The sequence below is a fragment of the Haliotis cracherodii genome, unplaced genomic scaffold (assembly GCF_022045235.1).
Source record: "Haliotis cracherodii isolate W230 unplaced genomic scaffold, xgHalCrac1.p SCAF_26, whole genome shotgun sequence".
NCBI classification, from domain to species: Eukaryota; Metazoa; Mollusca; class Gastropoda; order Lepetellida; family Haliotidae; genus Haliotis; species Haliotis cracherodii.
The window spans coordinates 5,835,392-5,853,397 of record NW_027266282.1 but is presented as its reverse complement, the minus strand read 5'-3'; the positions used below and the strand labels follow the sequence as shown (position 1 = coordinate 5,853,397).

At 41.6% G+C, this 18,006-nt stretch overlaps 1 protein-coding gene across 1 annotated transcript; it reads left to right on the top strand.

Annotated features, from left to right (window-relative positions):
- The first annotated feature begins 11,431 nt into the window (after positions 1-11,431).
- Positions 11,432-15,741, top strand: LOC139472950 (uncharacterized). The gene is made up of 3 exons (XM_071255423.1): positions 11,432-11,439; positions 12,764-14,593; positions 14,829-15,741. The coding sequence occupies exons 1-3, from the start codon at positions 11,432-11,434 to the stop codon at positions 15,739-15,741; spliced, it is 2,751 nt and encodes a 916-aa protein (XP_071111524.1).
- Positions 15,742-18,006: the final 2,265 nt, after the last annotated feature.

The window sequence follows — 18,006 nt, the reverse complement described above, 5'->3', positions numbered from 1 at the left end:
TGTCTTACTTTCCTTTCTCTTATTATGAGAGATTTCAGTATGATCCTAAGTATCCTTATTTCACAAATGGCGACTGAGTAATATCACTTTGTATATCAATTCTTTATTGCCATTAAGCTTGCAGGGTATCCGTACAATGGATTACACGTTTAAACTGTTGATACAGGTTATTAAAGATTAACATAAGTATGGCAAATATGCAAGGCTATCATTTCATTATTTCTTAGTCATGTCATGCTCTATGAATAAAGTTGACAAGACAAGACAAGACATCTGCCTTACATTGGTAATCGTAATAAATGTACAAGTTCAAATACAGAGGGTCTTTTCAAATAAGATGGCTCTATATACAGTTTCCTTAGGTTATCAAACAATGGACATTTAAGACTAAAATGAAATCCATTTCTAGAGGACATACATGACATATTCTTTCGGCCAAATTAAACTTTGGTATCGTCCAGATTCAATTGATAAAATTTGGTCTGAAAGTCCAATCTTGGATATATATTTCCTGTAAATGATTGGAATTGATTTTCTCAGATAATTTCCTATGGAGTTTGTACCAACAATAAATTTAAAAGTACACATTCAGAAGAAAAACAGATGTGTCCTCTTAATGCCTGTGTGGCTTGATAAAAAAAAATGTCTGCTTTGTTACTGGTAAACAAGTTTAAGTCCCCCCGCATCCGATGAAAAAATACATGTTTAACCTCATATACCCAATTGTACTAAATATCATATTCCAATTTATTATACATAAATGTATAACAACGTTTAAGCATACAGGTATGAGTTACTAGTAACTTACTCCAATAGTTGATCGTGTTAAACAACCTAACACATCTAAGAGGATATCGATACTGTCAATACCTTTCTTTAATACTGGCACTATAACAACCGACGACCATTCCTTAGGATAATAACCTGCATTCAGTATACAATTGAATAGGCTATGTACTATAGGAATAAAATACTCTTTTAATAAATATAATACTCGTTAAGTTTACCATCAGGTCCATGTCACGTTTGAGATATTTAATTGCCCTATCTATTTCATGTATCTTTATCACCTGCTCCAATTCTTCATACACAGTATTCTGACGAAGGTCATCACATAATGAATTGTTATCAATATGAAACACGGCTACAGCTGTGGAACGTTTATTAAAGTCGACTAAAGTGGCATGAGGTTCATGTTTCTGTCGTTTTAAGAATTTAACATAAAATTACTTGGGGTTCATATTTTTTAAGCTTGTCAACATAATTCCTTCAGTTTGTAAGAAACTTCTTTTCAGTATACTTTTACATTTTTATACTCCCGTTTTCCTTCTTTCAAACAATGATGATTTTCTAGAGTCTTATTGCAATAAAAAAAACTTCAATAGTCCAGGTAACATTTCTTCAAGTGATAGCTGAACCAAGGTTGATATCGATGTGGAGGATGGTTGTCGTTTGGATCACCCCATTCTCTGCACGTGCCCTATGTATGACATTAAAACAATGGGGTCATAATATCATTTGATATGGTGGTGAGTTGTTCACGTTGCTGCCCCTATGATCATGTGTGTGTATAAGATGAACATCAACACACGACTTAATCTTAATCTTGTCCTGATTGCTTCACGACATTCAGAAAGCAATCTGTGTCCCAGCGAAACAGTTCTCGGGGTTGACCTTGACATGCGTTGTCAACTATAGGTTGTCAGTTACATAGGGTGTACATAGAGGGGAGCGTGACCAGAGAACTCGTTGAAGTTACCTGTGCTTAACTGGGAAACATGTCATATGGACACAACGCATAATCATTTACACTTAATCATGATCATAATCATTTACACTTCATCATAATCATTCACCCTTCATCATAATCATAATCATTTACACTTCATCATAATCATAATCATTTACACTTCATCATAATCATAATCATTTACACTTCATCATAATCATAATCATTTACACTTCATCATAATCATAATCATTCACACTTCATCATAATCATTTACACTTCATCATAATCATAATCATTTAGATCCATTAAAAGTAAAGTCATTGGCATAAACTTCTCTATGGCGACCATTTGCAACTCGTATACTTTGTTTGTTGTTTAACGCCGCACTCAGCAATATTCCAGCTATATGACGGCGGTCTGTAAATAATCGAGTCTCGACCAGCCAATCCAGTAATTGACATCATGAGCATCGATCTACGCAATTGGGATACGATGGCATGCATCAACTAAGTCAGCTTGCCTGACCCTGCCGATCCCGTTAGGCGCCTCTTGGTGTCCATGACGTGCATCACTTCCGGTTTTTCTCTTACACTGACACGCCGTAGTATAACAGAATTTCTGTTATGTATGTATAACCATCAACTATTTATCATTGTATTGAGTTATTGATTTCTTGTTTTTGAACGCCGTATTTTTGTATTGTGTGTTTTGGGGGATGGTTTCTTAGTCTTGTTTTCTTTTCGGTTTATCTATGTGTCGCGGTTGTTGGATGAGGTGTCTCCGAGTAACACTCCTTGACCTACTCCCCCCACAGTGGGTCACTTGTACTCCGGCGGCTGATGGGGCGTGTAAACAAAAGAGAGTGATCGTTAATCCGCGGCTGTCAGAGTTTAGCGTCGAATTCCAAAATGTCGAGCCTCAGCACTTAGATATGACTATACAAACATTGCAGGTACATGTCTGTATTTTAATTCTGTAGATCATGATTATGATGACTGCATCTTACTACAAACAAAAACAAATCTAATAATTCAGGGAAAACAGGTAACATCAATACTTAAATACATCCCCGTCATCCACGTAAAGGAGATGAGTAATGGGTGTTTGGAGCCTGTGCTGAGGAGGTCCAGGATGATAACCTTCTTCTTTACTTAACAAAAAGCTTAAAGGATGCAGTGACAAACAGAAAAGCAATGGACGAAAAGAATCGCCCTGAATTAGTAGTAGTAGTAGTAGTAGTAGCTGCAGCATTAGTAGTAGTAGTAGTAGTAGTAGTAGTAGTAGCTGCAGCATTAGTAGTAGTAGTAGAAGTAGTAGTAGTAGTAGTAGTAGCTGCAGCAGTACATGTAGTAGTAGTAGTAGTAGTAGTAGTAGTAGTAGTAGATGTAGTAGTAGTAATTTGTTAAATTATTATTATTATTATCATTATTATTATTTACCAACCTCATCCATATGATCTCTCATTGTTCTTATATTATATTATTTTTTCATTGGTTTTAAGTACAAAAATAAAGAATTGAATTGAATAATCAATTATCCGTAGAGTGAGAAAATATGGTTTTCATGTACTTTTCAAATCTATTTTGCCTTTTACGGTACGCCTAGTAGAATATTTTCGTCGGATAACACGAGACTTGCTGTTCTCTAGCGTTGAGGTTTTATATGCCATAGGAGACATTTCATTACACATTCAAATGTTCATATCTCTTATCCACATTTTGTGGAAAACGAATTTTAAGTGAATACTTAAAGTCTTTATTTGGTCCAACAGCAACATACCGTAAATTGTTTATTCAACCTACGATACATTCGTAATCAATTGCAACTGTACATTTTTACGACTGTTTAACCGAATCTCGATGGTATTCACTCCGTCATGATTCGGGTTAGAATTGGTCTTTTGCAGCCCATGCTTGTCGTAAGAGACTAACGGGATCGTGCGATCAGGATCGGTAACGTGGTAGTCATCGTATGCCAGTTGCGTAGATCGGTGCTCATGAATGTTGTGAGTCCCTTGATTGTCTGGTCCAGACTCGATTATTTACAAACCGCCTTTATTAACAAACCGAAAGTGTTTGAGACAAGGCATTTGAGACATGGCAGAAGTTTCCACCTTTTGTTATCTTAATATTTTAATTGTTCTTCATGTACATATATATGATCTCTACCTCATAGCATTTATTCGCCTGATGAAGAAGTAGGCATATACTGGTTCTCCGAAACGTTGTGTTCCTCATAATAAAGAAGTTGACATCCATAAATTCTCTTCTTTATGTGTATCATTTCCAAATGTCTTTACAGTAAACTACGTTTATAACGAACACGCTTATAACGAACTGACGGATATAACGAACTTACTTTTTTGTCCCGATTATTTGCTGTAGTTATGTTGTATATATGCTTATAACGAACTACGGTTATAACGAACTAAAATTAGTAGTCCCGTTGAGTTCGTTATAACCGTAGTTTACTGTATATGACTACATTTCCCCCCCACGTTTAAGGAACAATCGAGCATGACCCTGATGTCTGTCAGGCGACCCTTGATCAAAAGTTGTTTGCTCAAGGTTGCAACATTCAAGGCCTCAGTAATGCTTTCAAAAAGTGTTCTGGTAGACATGTTGAGGCCATTTCCAAATTTGACGCACAGTGACACAAATGATGTCCGATGTTATTCCTTATTTTTACTTGTTCCATAATGATGTTCCTGTGTTTGTTTCATGTGTTCAATTGACTTGGGTGTGCATGTGTTTGTGATGGGTTACACCGGTGGGGCAGGATACGCTCACCTTTTCGCGAACACATGGTATCATCACTATTTGACAGTGGTATAGTATATAAACACATGTTTGAGGACGGACCGACATTTTCTCGAAAATAAACTTTCCCGGAAAGTGCTTGAAAGAAATAATTATGCTTCTGGTTGTTGAAAAAAAGGAACTGTCTGTCATACATCGTAAAAACAATCACTAACGCCAGTTGTGTAGACTAATAACAGATCCAGTGGAAATATAATCCAATCTCCTGTTTTAACACAGCCATAGTCTTTATATAAAATAGATAGAAGGTTTGACATTCAGACCTGTTTATTCATTGCTCTATAAAACAAGGTTTAAAGGCATATTAGTAGTAGTAGTAGCAGTAGTATTAGTAGTAGTAGTAGTAGTAGTAGTAGTAGTAGTAGTAGTAGTAGTAGTAGTAATAATAATAATAATAATAATAAACAAACAAAATGGGTTTTGTTAACCTATGAATGAGTTATGTATGCTACGAAAACATATCTATACAAAGAACAATGCCCAAAGACATGTGTATTCATGTAGTTTCAACCTTGGTGCTCCTTTGAAACAATTTTAATAGCGCATTTGGCTGGTAATTGGTAGGCAGTAATAGCATTGTTAATCTTTCATGGTTATGGTGGTGACGAAACAGGTCATTTTAGCGTTTGATGGGATTAATTGTGGGTGGTCCTGTCAGCTTTTGAGCTGATCAAAGGCAACTGGTATATGGCAGACTTATATGGATGTGTTTGGAAATGGACTCAAACTACACTCTCTCCTATGTGCCTCATCCTATACAGACACGAATTGTCAGGAAAACGTGAAAGTTTAAAAAGATGTTTTAAGATGCTTTTCAAAACAATATCCCGTTTTAATTATCTGGTTTAAATATCTGGTCAAAGGGTAGTTTTACTGCCGATCCTCATAAATAAATACATTGTTAATAACCAGCACTGCTTAAAATAGAAACAGATACTAACAATGATATACGACTTCAAACATGGCAACTATATAGCCATATATCCTTTCCATTGTAGATAACCATATATCCTTTCCATGGTAGATAACCATATGTCCTTTCCATGGTAGATAACCATATATCCTTTCCATTGTAGATAACCATATATCCTTTCCATTGTAGATAACCATATATCCTTTCCATGGCATATAACCATATATCCTTTCCATTGTAGATTACCATATATCCTTTCCATTGTAGTTAACCATATGTCCTTTCCATTGTAGATAACCATATATCCTTTCCATTGTAGATAACCATATATCCTTTCCATTGTAGATAACCATATATCCTTTCCATTGTAGATAACCATATATCCTTTCCATTGTAGACGTTATAAAAATGATACGTGGACTGTGACATTTGTATTTATTCTTCAGATTCCACAGAAACTGCTTCGCCCCTATTTTCAGATTGTAGCAGCGTAACACCCATCTGACATGATCTTCAAATCGGGTCGCCTACTGGTTAAAGCGTTCGCTCGTCACGCCGAAGACCCGGTTTCGATTCCCGACATGGGTACAATGTGTGAAGCCCATTTCTGGTGTCCCCCGCCGTGATATTGCTGGAATATTGCTAAAAGCGGCGTAAAACCATACTCACTCACTCACTCATATTATTTTTTCAACTAACATATAAACTAGAATAATGTGCAACCCTGCATAAAACTACTTCTAGCCTTCAGTCTTATCTTCAGATGTTGTGCATGAAGACAAGTAGGACTTATGGATGTCAACCCTTTATTATTTCAGCGCGACGTTTCGATACAGATGCTGATATTATTTATCGTGGTAAAGGCACTAACATCTTAGCGAAACGTCGCATTGAAACATTAACGAAGCGTAAATCCACGTCTTTGATACAAAATCTTCTAACATGCAACATAAAGATATAACTGTTCAATGTGTAGATACTGGCCCGTCTAACCAACAGTGATTGAAAACATGAGCACGCCAATCTCCAGTCGGCTCTGATGTGCCTTGGACCTATCCTGATCCAGACCCTGTACATGATTGCTGGAAAATTACACGTGTTATTACTTATTTTTATTTTACTCATTGTATTTATTCTACCTTCTACTCGTTTTACCCCTACACATCCTCTTCATTCTATTCATTCTACTCATTTTACTCTTACTCATCATTATATTCATTTTATTCATTCTATGCACTCTACTCGTAATAGTCATTCTACTCATTCTGTTCATGTTACCAATTCTACACATTCTATTTATTCTACTCGTTCATTTTCATTCTATTCATTCTACTAATTTCAATCATTTTACACCTGCTTTTCATTACTAATTCTACTAATTCGACCCATTCTGCCCATTCTATTCATTTTACGCATTCTCCTCGTTGCATTCATTCTTCTTGTTCTATCCATTCTACTCTTCAAATCATTCTTTCATTCGACCCATTCTACTTATTATCCTTATTCTATTAATTCTACATATTTCGTTTCATTCTATTCCTTCTCCTTATTCTATCTACTCTACTCGTTGTAGTCATTCAACTCGGTCTACCCATTCTACTCATAAATTCATGCTGGTTGATCTGTTCTTGCTACTCACTGTACTCGTTCTACTCATTATTGTCATTCTACTCGTTCTACTCATTCCATCCATTTTATTCATTTTATTCATTCAGTTCGTTCTTTTCATTTTATTAATTCGACGGATTCTTTTCATTCAACCCAGTGAATTTACTCATTCTACTCATTCTACCCGTTCTACTCATTCTATTCATTTCATTTCTTCATTCATTCTCCTTGTTGCATACATTCTAATCATTTTATTCACTCTACTTCTCTACTCATTCTACTCACTCTACCTATTCTGGTCATTCCAGTCATTCCTTTTGCTATTTATCTTCATTCGACTCATTCTATTCATTCCTTTCATTCTATACACTCTACTCATTCTATTCATTCTATTAATTCCACTCATTTTACTTATTTGATTCATACTACTCATTCCCCACCAATTCTACTTATTCTGCTCATTCTCTTCATTCTACTCATTTCACTTATTCTACTCATTCTATTCATTTTGATCGGTCTATCCAACCTACCTATTCTACTCATTTTATTCATTCGGGTTATTCTATTCTTTCCGCTCATTCTAATCATTCTTCCCATTCTATCATTCTACTCGTTCTTTCCATTGTATTCATTCTACTGATTCTATTCGTGTTACTAATTCTACTATTTCTACCCATTCTGCTCATTCTGTTAATTCTGCTATTTCTATTCTTGCTACTCATTTTATTCTTTACACTCATTCTACTCCTTTTACTCACTCTCCCGATTCTATTCATTCTATTCATTCTATTCATTCTATTCGTTTCACTCATTCCACTCATTCGATTCATTTTACTTATTCTACTCATTCTACTCATTCTATCAATTCTATTCCTTCTTGTGATTCTACTCATTCTATTTATTCATTTTATTCATTCGATGCATAATGTTGCTCCCAGCTGAAATGAATCTTATGTATATATTTGTAAAATGAATGTATCCATTTGTCCCTTTTTGTTTTGGCAAAGTAACCAGCTCATATATACGTCAACGATTTCACTTTGACAAGATTGAATTATATAAAGAATATAAGTAAACACTATTAAATAGTATTGGCGTTACCGTGTGTCAGATTAGTATCTTCCATTTACATCTGGGCGGTATTTTGAAACACACCTGTACATCACTAAAACTGCTCATATAAAATGTCAAATAGTATTGGCGTTACACCTGTGTCAGATTAAATTACTTTAACTTTACACAAGGGTGGTTATTTGAAACCCAAATGTATATCGTTGTAGATGCTTTACAAGATAGGATATGTTTGTCTTCTGTTCATGATTATTTTAAACATGAGTCTGTTGAAACATGGGGACACGGGTGGCCCAGTCGTCTAAGGCGCCGCGATTCGCTGTGCAGAGTTGGGCACACCAGAAACCTATGATTGTGGGTTCGAAAAACGGTTCGCCCCGATTATGTTTCTAGGTTTGTCAGCACCATACCCGTGCTCGTGGGTTTCACCGAAGTGGTAAACGTCTGAGACCTGCATCACTTCGGGCTTTCCTCCCACATTAAGCTGACACGCCGCGATATAACTGGAATACTGTTAAAAGCGGCGTTAAACCCAACTCACTCACCCGTGCCCCCAAAACATGTACTGACAATTGTAACTCTGATCATGCTTAAGCAATTATTTAGCAACTTCTTGGACTGGTAAATGAAAATGTCAATGCAACTAGGGAGAGACTATCGGATTTGTTCAATTTTGGTGAATACATCTACAACTTGCTTGTTGATTGCTGTTTAACGCCGCGCTCAGCAATATTCCAGCTATATGACGGCGATCTGTAAATAATCGAGTCTGGACCAGACAATCCAGTGATTGACATTATGAGCATCGATCCACGCAATCGGGATACGATGACATGCATCAACCAAGCCAGCGAGTCTGACCACCCGATCTCGTTAATCGCCTCTTTCGACATGAATAATCGCTTTTTACGACAATCATGGGGTGCTGAAGACCTCTCCTGACCCGGATCTTAACGGGTCACATCTACAATTACGTCGTGAGACCAAGGGGCAGCCCCTGAGGAGGGTCGCATGTATCGAATGCAAGTAGGTGCAACTTATACCCCAACCCGGGGGAGTAAATATTTATTTTTCTCTTCCGTGTAGTGTGATGTTTACGTGTCATAGCTGACAGGCGGACATATTATCAACAAACACATTCCTTAATACGTAAATTGTATCCAGATGCCCTTTTCGCATGTGAACCGCGATGTCAGAGGGACCATGTTAGTGTGTGTGTGTGTGGGGGGGGGGGGGGGGGAGGGGCGGTGTTTAATGCATCCACTCGTCATGCTGAAGTGTCTAATCGGCATTATTTCAGCCATATAACGAGAGGGCTGAAGTGCCAGTTTGGATTTTCCAATGTCATAGCCCCAGTTCTGTTGTCTCCCAGCGTGAAACTATATTGCTAAAGAGGGGGAAGAAACACTCACTAATAAAATAAAATACATACATACATGCACACATTATTACAATTATATTCCCCAAATAACATACATATTGCGCGAAAAACAGGAAGAACTGTAAATCGGCAATCTTAACACTGTCTTATCTCAAAATCATGTGACCCGTGAAGATCCGGGGAAGAATAGGTCTTCAGCAACCCATACTTCCGTAAAAGGCGACTATGCTTGTCGTAAGAGGCGACTAACGGGTTCGGGTGGTCAGGCTCGCTGACTTGATTGATGCATGTCATCGTATCCAAATTGCATGGATCGATGCTCCTGATAACAATCACTGGATTGTATGGTCTGGAATAGTGTGGCGTTAAACAACAAACGACAACCAACCAAACCAACAAACAAAACAAACAAACCACGTTTTAATCCACACATGTGCACCCTCATTATCATGCATACACCCTAAAGTCTGAGTTGCGTCCCTTAGGCGGGACAGAATCCTATGATCGTGATTTCGAATCGAAGATCTCTAATTATATTTGTAGGTTTGACAGCACCATACCCGTGCTCGTGGGTTTCACCAAAGTGGTAAACCTTTAAGACCTGCACCACTTCGGGCTTTCCTCCCACATCAAGCTGACACACCGTGATATAACTGGAATATGGCTCAAGAGACGTTGAAACCCTACTCACTCGTTCCCAGCAAAACATGCTCTACGCTGTAACTCTCACATGACATTGTACTGTAAATGTGCTAACTGTTTGAAGAGACGTAAAATCTGTTCGCCAGGCCCGTAATTTCAACACAAAGGAAAATTTGAATAATAATGTTATCATTTAGAGGCCATTATTAAGTTGGATTATTGTTGAGAGCGGCGTCAAACACATGAATTGTCCAAAATGTTAACCATAAATCTGTAGAAAGTAGATAGGTTAAAAACAATTGCTCCCCACACCAAAGACGCGAGTTCAGTTCTCATTTATAGAACATATATTGTTGGCTGGAAGGTCTGTTGTTTAACGCCGCGCTGAGCAATATGACAGCTATACGACGGCGGTCTGTAAAATAATCGAGTCTGAACCATACAATCCAGTGATTGATATCATGAGCATCGATCCACGCAATTGGGATCGATGACGTGCATCAACCAAATCAGCGAGTCTGACCACCCGATCCCGTTAGTCAATTTTACGGCAAGCATGGGTTGCTGAAGACCTATTCTACCCCGGATTCTTCACGGTAAAATATGTAAACAATGCTTGTCTTCTCGTGTCATGATATTGCAAGATTACTGATTGAAGTGTCATACAATCCTTGAAAAGTGAGGTGAGGTGAAATGGTTTAACGTCCCTGCAAGATTATTGCACTTATATAGCGACTTGCATGAGCGTGTGTGTGTCTGCTTGTACTAGTCTGGACCGATGCCGATTTATAGTGCTAGCTCACTGAGATACCATGCCGCAGTTTAACATGAATACCCCACTCAGACACAGACTCCGAGCCGACCTGTCCTTGTTTTAGCCCCTTAATGCCGAGCGCCAGGCAGGATAACAACAAGTACCATCTGTTAACGTCTTTTGCTATGACGCGGCTGGGGATTGAACCCCGGACCTTCAGCTCTCCGGGCGGACGCTCTACCACTAGACCACGGAGGCGGTCCCTTGCAAAGTCTTTAATAATGTGCATGTTTATGATGCGCCAGATCAACTACCTAAAGCATGCACAAAGCGCTAAATTATTACCCCAGTCAACGGATCAGTATGTACTCGAGTTTTATTCTCAGCTCCCTGAGAAGTATGCAACCCAATCTGCCTGTGAGGCGCTAGAAGGTTAACAATCACAACAAACAATGTGACTTGGTTCGAAATATGCCTCTGTTCACCCAGCAGTGAATGTGTACCCGATAGGATGAAAAGGTAAAGTGATCTTTAACCTTCTGGCGCCTCACAGGCAGCGAAAATAAAAATCGAGGAGACGTGCTTCAGAGTGGGGCAAGACCGAAACTCTAGAACCTGCCAGGAGTCAATCTGCCGAACGCGGTCACCCATCCAACTACTCTCCGCCACCAACGCTGCTGAACCTCACCTGATTTGTGATCTGTGCGCTGAACACGGGCCAAGATGACATGCTATATTCATTGCCAACCATGCCGTACTTAAATGATACGTGCTCGTGTTCCTGGTGTTAATGAGAAGACATCAGACGTTATATGCCATCTGTACTGCAGGTAGCCTGCACTGTAACATAACCCCGGTGCGCCGTGACGACACATCAGCTGGTATGAGATTGTTATTGGACAAGACATGACGGAAACTGTGTTAATGTAGAGAATTACACCATGAATTGCAATGAAATGGATCTGAAATATTCCTTGAAGGAACGTTATGTTCACATTGCAGTCGTTGTTGTTGACGTAGGCGTCGTGTTGTCAAGGAGTTGTGGCAGTAGCGATACATGGAGACAATCGAGGACATTTTGCTATTTACCTTCTTGCAGCAGAACTTGATTTGTTAAAACACTTTTGCATAATTGTTTTCAATATCGCAGGCGTATTGTTGTAACTTATGCAACATAATTTCAATAGTTAAATAAGCAAGTGTACCAATCTACAATGTAAAGGGGTGGTCCAGTCATCGAAGGTGCCGCAATTCGCTAAGTGCAGGAAGGTGGCCGGGGGAGGGGGGTGGGGGGTAGGAAAGACAAAGCTTCAACTACATCCATCGAGCATCACATCACATTTTGGTTCCGAAAAGATCAGACACCATCACCCTACCTACATCGGCACAGACAGACACCGCCACCCTACCTACATCGGCACAGACAGACACCACCACCCTACCTACATCGGCACAGACAGACACCACCACCCTACCTACATCGGCACAGACAGACACCACCACCCTACCTACATCGGCACAGACAGACACCGCCACCCTACCTACATCGGCACAGACAGACACCACCACCCTACCTACATCGGCACAGACAGACACCACCACCCTACCTACATCGGCACAGACAGACACCACCACCCTACCTACATCGGCACAGACAGACACCACCACCCTACCTACATCGGCACAGACAGACACCACCACCCTACCTACATCGGCACAGACAGACACCACCACCCTACCTACATCGGCACAGACACCATCACCCTACCTCCATCGGCACAGACAGACACCACCACCCTACCTTCATCAGAACAGACAGACACCATCACCCTACCTCCATCAGCACAGACACCATCACCCTACCTACATCAGCACAGGCACCATCACCCTACCTACATCAGCACAGGCACCATCACCCTACCTACAATGGCACAGACACCATCACCCTACCTACATCGGCACAGACACCATCACCATACCTCCATCAGCACAGACACCATCACCCTACCTCCATCAGCACAGACACCATCACCCTACCTACATCAGCACAGGCACCATCACCCTACCTACATCGGCACGGACACCATCACCCTACCTCCATCAGCACAGACACCATCACCCTACCTACATCAGCACAGACACCATCACCCTACCTCCATCGGCACAGACAGACACCATCACCCTACCTCCATCAGCACAGACACCATCACCCTACCTACATCAGCACAGACACCATCACCCTACCTACATTAGCACAGGCACCATCACCCTACCTCCATCAGCACAGGCACCATCACCCTACCTCCATCAGCACAGACACCATCACCCTACCTACATCAGCACAGGCACCATCACCCTACCTCCATCAGCACAGACAGACACCATCACCCTACCTCCATCAGCACAGGCACCATCACCCTACCTATATCAGCACAGACAGACACCATCACCCTACCTACATCGGCACAGGCACCATCACCCTACCTCCATCAGCACAGGCACCATCACCCTACCTACATCAACACAGACAGACACCATCGTCCTACCTACATCAGCACAGACAGACACCATCACCCTACCTACATCAGCACAGACAACATCACCCGACCTACATCAGCACAGACACCATCACCCTACCTCCATCGGCACAGACAGACACCATCACCCTACCTCCATCAGCACAGACACCATCACCCTACCTACATCAGCACAGACACCATCACCCTACCTACATTAGCACAGGCACCATCACCCTACCTCCATCAGCACAGACACCATCACCCTACCTACATCGGCACGGACACCATCACCCTACCTCCATCAGCACAGACACCATCACCCTACCTACATCAGCACAGACACCATCACCCTACCTCCATCGGCACAGACAGACACCATCACCCTACCTCCATCAGCACAGACACCATCACCCTACCTACATCAGCACAGACACCATCACCCTACCTACATTAGCACAGGCACCATCACCCTACCTCCATCAGCACAGGCACCATCACCCTACCTCCATCAGCACAGACACCATCACCCTACCTACATCAGCACAGGCACCATCACCCTACCTCCATCAGCACAGACAGACACCATCACCCTACCTCCATCAGCACAGGCACCATCACCCTACCTATATCAGCACAGACAGACACCATCACCCTACCTACATCGGCACAGGCACCATCACCCTACCTCCATCAGCACAGGCACCATCACCCTACCTACATCAACACAGACAGACACCATCGTCCTACCTACATCAGCACAGACAGACACCATCACCCTACCTACATCAGCACAGACACCATCACCCTACCTACATCAGCACAGACACCATCACCCTACCTCCATCGGCACAGACAGACACCATCACCCTACCTCCATCAGCACAGACACCATCACCCTACCTACATCAGCACAGACACCATCACCCTACCTACATTAGCACAGGCACCATCACCCTACCTCCATCAGCACAGGCACCATCACCCTACCTCCATCAGCACAGACACCATCACCCTACCTACATCAGCACAGGCACCATCACCCTACCTCCATCAGCACAGACAGACACCATCACCCTACCTCCATCAGCACAGGCACCATCACCCTACCTATATCAGCACAGACAGACACCATCACCCTACCTACATCGGCACAGGCACCATCACCCTACCTCCATCAGCACAGGCACCATCACCCTACCTACATCAACACAGACAGACACCATCGTCCTACCTACATCAGCACAGACAGACACCATCACCCTACCTACATCAGCACAGACAACATCACCCGACCTACATTAGCACAGACACCATCACCCTACCTTCATCAGCACAGACACCATCACCCGACCTACATCAGCACAGACACCATCACCCTATCTTCATCAGCACAGACACCATCACCCGACCTACATCGGCACAGACACCATCACCCGACCTACATCAGCACAGACACCATCACCCTACCTACATCAGCACAGACACCATCACCCTACCTACATCGGCACAGGCACCATCACCCTACCTACATCAGCACAGACACCATCACCCTACCTCCATCAGCACAGACACCATCACCCAACCTCCATCAGCACAGACAACATCACCCTACCTACATCAGCACAGACACCATTACCCTACCTCCATCAGCACAGACACCATCACCCTACCTCCATCAGCACAGACAGACACCATCACCCGACCTACATCGGCACAGACACCATCACCCTATCTACATCGGCACAGGCACCATCACCCTACCTACATCAGCACAGACACCATCACCCTACCTCCATCAGCACAGACACCATCACCCAACCTCCATCAGCACAGACAACATCACCCTACCTACATCAGCACAGACACCATCACCCTACCTCCATCAGCACAGACACCATCACCCAACCTCCATCAGCACAGACAGACACCATCACCCGACCTACATCAGCACAGACACCATCACCCTATCTACATCGGCACAGGCACCATCACCCTACCTACATCAGCACAGACACCATCACCCTACCTCCATCAGCACAGACAACATCACCCTACCTACATCAGCACAGACACCACCACCCTACCTCCATCAGCACAGACACCATCACCCAACCTCCATCAGCACAGACAGACACCATCACCCGACCTACATCGGCACAGACACCATCACCCTATCTACATCGGCACAGGCACCATCACCCTACCTACATCAGCACAGACACCATCACCCTACCTCCATCAGCACAGACAACATCACCCTACCTACATCAGCACAGACACCATCTACATCTGTGACTGTTAAATTTCATTAGTGCGGCAGTCAGTTGCAAATGTCCTGAACATTTCCATTCTAATAACACTTTAACGCTACTACTACTACTACTACTACTACTACCACTACTACTACTTCTACTACCATCACTAGTACTACTGCTACAACTACTACTACTACTGCTACTACTACTTCTACTGCTACTGCTACTACCACTACTCCTGCTGCTACTATTACTACTACTACTACTACTACTACAACTACTACTACTACTACTACTACTACGACTACTTCTGCTGCTGCTTCTACTACTACTACTGCTACTACTACTACTTCTACCATCACTACTACTACTGCTGCTACTACTACTACTACTCCTACTACCACTACCACAACTCCTAATATCTTGTGGATATATATGCTTATCGACAGTAACACCACCCTCACCCATGGTTCCTCCATCGCGATATATTTTAATCTGGATCATTGCACAAGGAACGACATCATCCGTATAAGCGAGGTTTCACTGTATTTCTTTAAAAATACGACATATACATTAAAATACTTCAGAGTGATTAAACCATCTCCAGAACATCCACGAGCCATGCAAAATGCTGATGGCTGACGACGTGAAAATATATGAAACGAACGTTTCATAACAAAGAAATAGAAATTCTTAAAAGCATTCAACCATTTGCAGAGATGAAAGATCTTCCAGCAATGGAACACGGTAACTATAATGGCATTGAAAGCCTTTCCCGGCTCATTTGAACATTTAGGAAAACCCGTAAAACATCGGAACGGGTTAATCCGACTTTTGCCGAAGGCGAGGATCAGGTGTTATCTCCCTTGAATTCTCTCTTGCTGTGAAAACGCATAAATTCGTCAGCTAAGAACAGGCATTGAAAAGGAAACATCAAAGACCAGTCAATTGGAGAGCTCGTGTAAACTCTCCAGCGTTTCAATCACAATGACTTTGTAATACGCTGGAAATAATGGACCTCTCCACGGTGCTCAAGAATGAGGGTGGGGTTTTAATTCGACGAAACCTGTCATCAACGGCTTTTTTAGAATTAAAATAAAATCTTAGAGCCATCTTTCCGCGGTAACAAGGTTTTTGTCGGCCCATTGTTTAATAACACTTGACTCCCGATACTGAGGGGCCCTTGTACAGACTCTGTCCATTTGTCAAACCAGGACAGGTGTGTTTTATTCTTCTATGTTGCCTGTGTGTGTGTCTATTAATGAAATTCACACTTCCCGTAGGAACTGGGAAACGGGCGTATTGATAAAGGATGTTTATCGTACCGCAGAATATCATTAGATCTAGTCTGCTTAACATTATAAGGCCCCTGGCGGCAAAATGTGAATATTAAAATTACTGCCTTAATTCACCGAACATATAATCAATGGGGTTTTTTAAAAAAAATATTGAATATATTCTAATAATTTTTAAATGGCCCTGTGAAGTCCTGGTTTACTCCCTTTTTTCGGGACCATCTTTGATGTACGACGCTATGATTTTTCCGACATTGAAACCAAAAGCGCTTTTCAGCAATCTACTTTATACAAATAAAAAAAGCAAGTGAAATGAATGGTTCAATAGTTATTTCATCGTGTGTGAGTTACATCTGTGCCTCAACTTCATTTTCTCCCATTATTCTATGATGGTCGATTTGTAGTAGTTCTTTTAAAAGTCTGTGGGGACATTGGACCTTTATTGGTAATTGTATTGGAAAGTCATGCATTTCTAATTTTGTCAACAATTGTCTGTGACAGTTCATTTGTGGTACATGTGTTTTTACACATTCCCGTTATGTTGTTGGTTTTTCTGGTTTGGTTTTCACGAAACCCCTAAATTCATAAATTGTGTTACAAAATTTGTCACAATTATGGAAGCGAGACCGTGACCTGAATCAGTCTACCGCGCTGTTTCAACGAGGATCTAAAGGAGTTTATGATTTCGATAAGTACGGGAGGTAACCGCATATCAGGCAAACCAATCGTGAGCATATAAAAGTGGAACTACTGAACGAATAATGCATGCTAACGAGTATTTTCTTTAAATGTGTCTGTGTCGATATTACATTCTGACTAACCTTTTCTCCATTTGTAAGTTTTCTGAAAAGTCTATGGGGTAAGGTGAGGTGAAATGGGTTTTAACGTCGCGCCCGTGTGTGTGTGTGTGTGTGTGTGTGTGTGCGTGTGCGTGTGTGTGGCTGCTTGTACTAGTCCGGACTGATACCGATTTATAGTGCTAGCGCACTGAGATACCATGCCGCAGTTTAACATGAA

Bases quoted from the DNA above. Each gene is read 5' to 3' on its own strand.
- LOC139472950 (XM_071255423.1), top strand. The intron at 14,594-14,828 runs GCACCATCACCC...TATCTTCATCAG, and splicing joins CCCTACCTACATCGGCACAG to CACAGACACCATCACCCGAC.